This window comes from Pteropus vampyrus, unplaced genomic scaffold (genome assembly GCF_000151845.1).
Source record: "Pteropus vampyrus isolate Shadow unplaced genomic scaffold, Pvam_2.0 Scaffold49, whole genome shotgun sequence".
In the NCBI taxonomy this organism is placed as follows: Eukaryota; Metazoa; Chordata; class Mammalia; order Chiroptera; family Pteropodidae; genus Pteropus; species Pteropus vampyrus.
In genome coordinates this window covers 109341-118473 of record NW_011888830.1, presented here as the reverse complement: position 1 = coordinate 118473, position 9133 = coordinate 109341, and the positions used below count along the sequence as shown (strand labels likewise).

General features: G+C 41.2%; 1 protein-coding gene and 1 pseudogene across 1 annotated transcript in view; both read right to left on the bottom strand.

The window, feature by feature from the left end:
• Positions 1-2163: 2163 nt before the first annotated feature.
• Positions 2164-9133, bottom strand: part of ACBD7 (acyl-CoA binding domain containing 7) — a 9179-nt gene continuing 2209 nt past the window's right edge. The window contains exons 2-4 of the mRNA XM_011359577.2: positions 3612-3729; positions 3446-3508; positions 2164-3360 (exon numbers count right to left, since the gene is read on the bottom strand). Of these exons, the coding sequence (XP_011357879.1) occupies positions 3287-3360; positions 3446-3508; positions 3612-3729 (255 nt within the window). The 3' untranslated portion in view covers positions 2164-3286. The remainder of the gene's footprint in view (positions 3361-3445; positions 3509-3611; positions 3730-9133) is intronic.
• Positions 6208-6326, bottom strand: LOC111739321 (annotated as a pseudogene).

Sequence of the window (9133 nt, the reverse complement as noted above, 5' to 3'; positions counted from 1 at the left end):
GGGAGTTTTGATATTCATGTACTTCCAGGAGATCACTTTTATTTCATGGAAACTTTTACTGAGAACTTCATCAAGAACTACATAACCCAATGTTTAGAAATATCGATGCTGGCCTATTTTTATATATTTTTCCTTTTGGTCTCAAAATAGATTATAAGAGACTCTTAATTTTTCAGAAGTAGCTCATTGGTTTTATTCAGAGACTAGAATATTATACATATGCTACTGTCAGTGATTTACTAGATATATATTTCTCCACTGAGCATTTATGTATCTGAGGACAAAAGACAAGTAGGTTAAGCATGCTTCTGGTGGGGTGCTTTATCTTTGTATTAGAATCTCATTTGAATCTCATCTGTGGGAAGTTTGTCAACAAAATTCCTGCTTGGTAAATGATCCATTTTTTCCTTCATCAATTGTTGTAAACCGCGAAAATGACGGGCAAGGGAAATGCTTGAAATCATTGCTTCATCAGCTGGGGCTCAAAGCCTGAGCTGATCTTTTGAAATGCAGGGTTGTCCCATTAACTAAGGAAATGTAACCCACTGCTTGGTTAAAATGAGACAGTCCTGAGCAATCGTCGCCATCTGTCCTGGCAAGTCCGCAGAGTGCCCGCAGGCCCTGGCCCTTTTCTCATGGACTCCTCCATGTCACCTGCTTGTTGGCTCCGAGCGGCCCTGCTAGTGCCCTGGCAGTGACTGACTGGGACTCTTGGGAGCCCTCCCATGGGCAAAACCGATCTAGAGTCTGGCCCTGGGCATATGGAGTGGCCAAGCGCAAATGCCAAGTCCCATAGGCTGCCTCGGCCTCTCTCTGTGACCATCCAGTGTTGACACAGGGAGAAAACAGAACAGTTGGAAACAAACAGGGACTAAAAGAGGAAAGAAAAAGCAGAAATAGGGAAAAGGGGCTGAGCCAGAGTAACAGAGGACACTACGAGTGGGATCCACAGGTGCCTGCTGGCAGCGATGACGGGGCGCCGTGTCCCTGGGCTGCGTGGACCCTGCCCCCTGGCAGCTCGCAGACTGTGTCCTGGAGTCCTGGCTGTTCCATCGGGCACCCTGGCTCCCTTTCTTCCTCTGCATCTTCACGATAAACGCCACTACTCGATACAACCGATGTCTCTTTCTCAGGGCTTCGACGGCTTAACACAGCGTTAGATGTTAAAACGTTAACTTTGAAAACACTGAAATATTTATGATAGCACGATATGCATTCGTGTTTTTTGTTACGATTTTAAAATCATATAGAGAGTCTTAGTAAATAAGATCAAGGGAAATGCATACAGGAGGAATTTTTCAGAATTTATCATTCATTTTTAACAAAGTACAAATAATATCAGTTCATTATGGGGGGAAGGCTTTGTGTTAGAATTCACGTAATAAATTTAAGTTAAAAACAGCCTCAAGCAAATGATGCTGTGTTTAACTTAGTATGTGCGATGCTGTGCTTTCGTGTCTGCTATGATATGATTTCCAGGGTCCCCTTACAGAAGGCCTGGTACTAAAGTCGTTCTGATTCTTGATTATTAATTGGAACAGATTATTAATATAGCCCATAGGTGGGAATCTCACGATGGAGTCAAGGCCAGACTTTCGCGATGGGCTTCTTCACCTGCCGCTCCGCCTGGTGGAAATGAAGTCCACGGAGAGCTGGGAGCGCGGCCAGGCCCTCGCCTGTCACTGCTGTCTCCTCGCCGCTGGATCTGGATGCTGACCTCATCGTCGGGGGTTTCTGACTATCTTCAGGCAAAACTTACTAGAGGTGAGAATCATCATTACTTCCCAGAATTTTCCAGATTAGGAATCAAGCTAGAGTTGTTTTTTAATCAAGCTCTTTATTTTGAGATACCCAGAGATTCGCATGTGGTGGTTAGAAATAACACAGCGCGACCTCGTTTCCCGGACAGGAACACCGTGCACAATCCCCACGTAACGTCGTCAGCACGTAACGTCATCGCCCCGATGCTGACACTGATCCAGTCAAGATGCAGGACGTCCGCTGACCACGGGGTCCTGCCGCTGCCCTCGCGCGGCCACACCCACGAGCCTCCTCCCTGGCACTTGCTATTCAGTCTTCTAGGTTTATAATTTTGCCATTTCAATAATGTTACAAAAATGGGATCAGACAGTATGAATCCTTTTGGGACTGGCTTTTTTCACACAGCATAATTCCCTGGAAATTCTTCTAGTCGATCTAGATTTTTTTTTTTAAGTCACATGAAATCAATCTACCCTTCTGGTCATACCATATCAAACCTGAACCCTTATGCAGGCAATAGAGGTACACTGTTTCTTGGGAATTTTTATCCTACGGACTCTCAGATTTTAGAACTGTTCAAATGAGACTATCTTTTTTCTGAGAGCCTGTATACCAGCCAGAAAGACTGAGTATTGGGCCAATATATTTCAGACTCTACATTTTCACTCTGATAAAACTCAGTGTAAGAGGTTCAGTAGTTGTTCAGTTTATCATCACTAGATACATTTCAGTTTCATTTTCTGATTTGTTTAAAAAGTAAAAATTTAAAGAAAAATAATTGATAGTCCTGTTAGCCTTTTTTTCTTCGACGAACTATAGACTCAAATTTATTTTAAAAAATTTAGTTTATTTGTTGTTATGTTTTACATAACATAAGCTTTAAAATGTTACGTTTTATATAACATAAGCTTTAAAACTATAGTTATCTCAGTCAATTCTGACACCTCTGAGAGATTGATTTTCCTCCCAACTCTACAGCAAGGTTAAGTAATTTGCCTCAGGTCACCTAGTAACTAAGTCACAGAGTGAGGACTGGAACCAGGACAGGAGCCAGGCCCTGTGTCAGCATGAACCCCAAAGCTACACAGCACAGCAAATGAACGATCTTGTTACTGGTTCTTTAAAACTGTATTACTTTAAAAACTGTATTACTGGTGTAATCAAAACAGTAATACTAACCCATCAAAGAAAAACGGAGAAGCCAAAAGAACAAATGATCGTTAACACCTCTGTGCACATGCTACCAGAGCAATAACCTTTTAAAAAGAACGCTTAAAATCACCTCTTTATGTTGATTAGTCTTCGATACACATAATGAATCAGAAACCTAAATTAAAAAAAACACCCGGTTTTAGCAAGTAAAATTTCATTAAGTATACAGTTTATCACACTTCTAATTAAGGATTACAATTCATGTTACTAGCAACGATATTTGCGATATTTGACAGTGCATTTCTCTCCTAAACGTTAGGTCATGAAACCATTATGGAGGCTTCAGAAAGAAAGTTTTCTCATGTGCTGAATTCTAAATTCCGTATTTTTGTATCAGTTCTTTTACTTTAGAAATATAGGCAGTCATGGCATCTTCCTTCGATAATCCTAGAAAGATAGAAACAGTTTATTTCACTGACAGACGTACTAGGAAATGAAGAAAGTTTACGGAACTTACATAAAAATTAACCACCTTTTCGGAGGTTCCAGGCTTCCCACTTAGCCTTGCCTTTTAAGTCTAACACCCCTGGACACTCTGCCAAAAGAAGGACAGATACAATTTCAGGTTTACTTTTTACTCTGGGCTTCTATAAACATTATTCAAAGCGTATTACTATTTTCAAAATGACAGTAAATACCAGTGTTGATGTCCCCGTGTAAAGACTGTTTGTAGAGTCCATAGAGCTCTTTCAGTTCTTCGTCGTCTGGCCTTTTTTTCAGCTTCCTCACGTCTTCGGCAGCCTTATTGAAATTAGCCTAAAACAGAATGGAAAAAAGGCACTTCTTTTTTTTTTTTTTTTTTTTTGGCTAACTTCTTGCAGACCCCTCTGCTTTGGGGACGCTTACCACCAGAGGAGGAGGAGGGTTTCAAATAGACACGAACCATTACTGCTCTGGCTCCACCAGAATTATTATAACTCATTTTAATTCATGGACATCTCTCCTGGCACACCTGATATATAGATAAGATATGGAGGACAAACACTGAAAATGTTCAATTTATCTATGTTTAAAAATTGAAGAAGAAAGAAGTAAATGGAAAGCTATTCTGTGCTCATGGATTAAAAGAATTAGTATTGCTATGATGTTCGTACTACTCCGAGCAACCTGCAGATTCAGTGCAATCCCTACTGAAATTCCAATGGCGTTTTTTCGCAGAAATATAAAAACAATCCTAAAATTTATATGGAATTATAAAAACCCCAAATACACAAAGTAATCTTCAGAAATAAGAACAAAGCTGAAGGCATCCGACTTCCTGATTTCAAACTATATTACAAAGCTATAGTTTTCAAAACAGTACAATATTGGCATAAAACATGCACATAGATCAATGGAGCAGAATAGAGAAAGACCCAGAAATAAAACCACACCTAAATGGTTGATTAATTTATGACAATGGAGCCAAGAATATACAATGTGGAATATACAGTAAATGGTATTAGGAAAACTAGACAGCCACATGCGAAAGAATGAAACTGGACCACTCTCTCACCCCATACGTAAGCGCAACTCAAAATGGATTCAGGACTTGAAAAGAAGACCCAAACTGCAAAACTCCTAGAAGAAAACGTAGTGGGTAAGCTCCTTGACACTGGCAATGATTTTTTGGATTTTTGACGCCTAAAGCACAAGTGACAAAAGCAAAAATCAATAAGTGGGGCTCCATCGAAGTAAAAAAACTCTGCACAGCAAAGGAAACCATCAACCAAATGAAAAGGTAACCTACTGAATGGGAGAAAATATTTACAAATCATGTATCTAATAAGGGGTGAATATAAATATAAAGAATATATAAAAAGAACTCATACAACTCAATAGCCAAAAAAAACCCCCCAAAAAATCCGATTTAAAAAATGGGCAGAAGATCTGAATAGACATTTTCCAAAGACATCTAGATGGCCATCAGACAAATGTCATCAGAGAAATGAAAATCAAAACCACAATGAGATATCACCTCACATCTGTTAGAATGGCTATAATAAAAAAAATCAACAAATAACAAGTGTTGGCAAGGATATGGAGAAAAGGGAGCCCTTGTGCACTATTAGTGGGATTGTAAATGGGTACAGCCACTGCTGAGAACAGTACGGAGGTTCCTCAAAAAATTAAAATAGAACTACCACATGATCCAACAATTCTACTTCTGGGTATATATTCAAAAGAAACAAAATCACTATCCAAACAAATATTTGCTCCCCGATGTTCATTGCAGCGTTATTTACAATAGTAAGACATGGAAGTAACTGAAGTGTCCATCGATGGAAGAACAGATGAGGAAGATGTATACAATGGAATATTATTCAGTCATAAAAAATTCCTGCCACTTGTGACAATATGGATGCGCCTTGAGAGTATTATAAGTGAAATAAGACAAAGACAGATATTGTATGATTTCACTTACATGTAGAATGAAAAATGGGAAAAAAAAAAAAAGCAAACTCAGAAACAGAACAGACTGGTGGTCGTGAGAGGCAGGGGCCGGAGGAACTGGGTGAAGACAAAGGACTTTTTAAAAAGGGAAAAAATACGGCAGAGAAATTTCAACACATATTTCTCTTCCAAGTTAAAAGCACACAAATAAAAACTTCTATTAAAAAACCGTAATGGCATTACACTCGGTGCTTCTCAGCCACCCTCATGCACACTTCCTCCTCTTCTCCCTAAGTCCACATTTTATTAATGCAACAGCTTTGCTACCAATTAATATCTTGTCCAGGGCATAACCTCTCAGGGCCTCTTTGCCCACATTCTGCAACATCGGTATTATTTATCCCTATCTAGTGGACTAGTTTCCGAGGGCAATATTTCTAATTGCATTCAGTTGCCTGTAAATCAGATCCCTTTAAACACTGAGACCAAAATTTAAAAGACTTATTTCAACTGCTTTACAGAAGAGAAGTTGTTCAGCCAAATTTGAGCTGACTAGTGAAAAGATACTGGCTTCCTGGAAACTTCGTTTATAAACTTTGTAATAAACCATGTCTTCCCCTTTCATGACTTGACTCTGAACTCTGACCTACCTGACTCCCCAAGACCCTCAGCTCAGGACCCGGTCAGCATATTCCTTACAGAGACAAAGTGCTCTTAGAAGCTTTGTTCTTGTCTCCTTTTTATTTTTATTTTATTTATTTATTATTATTATTTTTTTTTTTAGGAGAAGCAACCCTTGGTTGACCTCACAGATTGCAAGGAACTTGTCAGCTTACAATACCTTATTTTTAAAATTTGTTACGCCTACAGCACCTGGTCTTTGTAGGTGGTCTCCCATCCAAGTACTAACCAGGCCCGACCCTGCCTAGCTTCCAAGATCAGATGGGACCAGGCTTGTTCAGGGTGGCATGGCCGTAGACTCCTGTCTCTTTTTTAACCTAGTAGGTTATATACAAAGGCTATGGTGATTGTTTTCCTTAATACGATTTTTCCATTCTTTTTTTTTTTTAATAAACTGTATTTTACTTACATGTGTTAATTGTTTTAAACCAGAGATAAGCAGAATTGTCAGGTATCAAATAAAAGCAGCTCAACGAAGCATTCTACGCCCACCCCACATTTTCTTTCTCCAAAGCCAGAGCTCGTTTTTGATCCAAAGATCCAAAGGCCTGCAGTGGAAGCGGACAGGCCACTGTAATGTCTGGACCCCAAGGGTCTCAGGGGAGTTGCTGGATAAAATTTCCATCCAGCGCCAAAGACAGGCCAGTAGCACAACTAGAACAGTTGTTTTGTAAGGAACAAAAATCACTTGTAAACCAGAGACCCTCCAACCTAAATAACCTTGAAAATGGCCCAGCCTCCTAATTATCCCCTACGGGGATCTGAGAAGCATGGGTGCAAGTGACAAGGGATGAACGTCTTGCCTCATATTTCTGTCTTTCTAGGAAATTGTCAGCTGCTTTATACATAATTCCATAGTTAAGAACACAGACTCTGGAGCTAGACTGCCTTGGTTTGAATATCAGCTTCACTGTTTTGGGGCTGTGTGACTTTGGGCAAGTTATTAAACTCTCTGTGTCTGTTTCTTCATCTGGAATACGGGCCAATAACACCACCTACCTACAAGGCTGTTAGAAGGATTTAAATAAATTAACACATGTAAAATATTTAAAATAGTGCCTGGTACATAATGACTGGTTCAATAAAGTTTAATTACTATTATTTTTATTATAAGGCTCTTTGAGGGAAAAAAAGTAGTTCTAGAAAAACTAAAAAAAGTGCTTGCAACAAAGCAAGACCTAAAAAATACTTTATAATTTAACAAAAAATACGAAGTTGTGTTTATACACTCAGCTTTGTAAGTAATACAGAAAAAATAAAGACTAGAAAAATATACTAAAATATGCAAAAATTATCTTTTTTTGCATAAAAAAGGTCATTTATTGGTAAGTTTTCTGGATTTCTAATACTTTCTCTGCTCTCCAAATTTCTATAATGCGCACATGTCGTGTCTATAATAAGGACGAAATAAAAATGCTGCCTTAATGGCAGGACTTCCTAAGGGCCAGGCCAGGCAGGGCTATTCATAGAGGTGTCACGATCATCCCCTTCAGGTGCACCAGGTGTCTCTGGTGTTCTGTTTGCTGTCGTCTCCTGCCATTTTCCAGTGACGGCACCTCAAGTCCTTTTGGCAAGCCCAGCTTTGGTTAGAGTTCTAAGGCTTCCCGAAAATCACGTGAGGTTCCTCTTTCCATGAAGCAGTTTCTGGAAAATTGTTCTTTATATTTTGGGGGGTATGGAACCACTGGCAGTCTCATGAAACCTTGGACCCTCTCCAAGGAAGAGTCCAGCCCCTGACACAGTTTCACATGCAGTTTCAGAGGTCCCTGGCCCTCCTCTCTCCCCAGGCAGAGGAGCCATTCCAGAGCAGGCCCAGGATCATTCTCTGTCCAGCACACCCTTCCCTGGCACCTGGACCTGGGACCTTCCTGCTCTGTAGTGTGATTCTCGTGTCCTCCTCTGTGAGGCCTTTTCCCGTCCAACCATCATGAGCTGGAGTGCAGAGAATGCCGGCCTCACATCAGGATGCTGGATTTACATTCTAGCTGTGAGACACACTGCTGTGGGACTCTGCAAGTAACTAAGCTCCTCTGAGATTCAGCTTCAGCTGAAAAAAGGATCCTACTGGCCTCAGCAGGAAGGTGTTAGGATTAAAAACGATTAATAACAAATATTCTTGATTTTGTTCTGTTGATTCTACCCTCCCAGAGTGCATCACTTGTATCATACTATTTAACAGATGTGTTGAACACCTATGATGGCCCAGGCCTGGGTAGGCAGCCAGGGATAAACAGGCAGTTGGCTCGCAAGGAGCGCAGGGTCTCCTGGGAGATGATTGGTCAACAATGATCATGTGATATTTGGGTGCTCTGGGAACAGAGAGGGGGGAGCAGCAGCAGGTGTGGAAGAAACCTTCCCAGAGGAGATGGAGCTTAGCTGAGCCACAGGGTGGGATGGAAGGGAGCCGGGAAGGGCTCCAGGCAGCACAGACAGCAGGTGTTAGGGCTCCACATAAAGGCTGGGTGGGCCTGTGTTTGTTTGTTCCCCCACATACCCACAACAGAGGGCCGGTGTAAATATTCAAGTTGGGAGCAAGAGCTGTGCCGTATAGACAGTTGGCAGGAGGTACAGCCTGTCTGAGCCCTTTGTTAAATACATGTATTTGTGAGAAAATATTAGGTGGGTGCTGAAAGTTGTCATAGATGAGAAACAGCTTTTAAATGTACAACTGTTTACATTTAACTCCAAAGCATTTGGGCAAAAGGGACTTTCAGTTATGTTTCTGTGCTGAGGAGCGGGGCTCGCTGTGGTCAGTGAGGAATTTCAGCCTCTACCAAGCTGATTGTTCGGGAGCCAGGTCCTCCGCATCCTGCTTTAATGCATGTGTGCATCACTTTGCTGGCAAATACGATGGAGATTCTTCACTGTTTTTGGGTCTCTCCCCAGACCTTTTCCTGTTCATGTGTTCACCACAAGGCCCCCGGCCGCACTCCTGGTGGAGCAGTGACCTCAGTGTCACCACCATCACTCCCAGTAAGTACATCCTGCCTTTCTGGGCCTGGAATCTGTCTCTTACCACCTAGAAGCACTGACCATCCTGGCTTCTGCTGAAGACAGCCCCTGAGGGTGACTCTCACCTAATCTAGCTTTACTTTCTGCAGCCAGA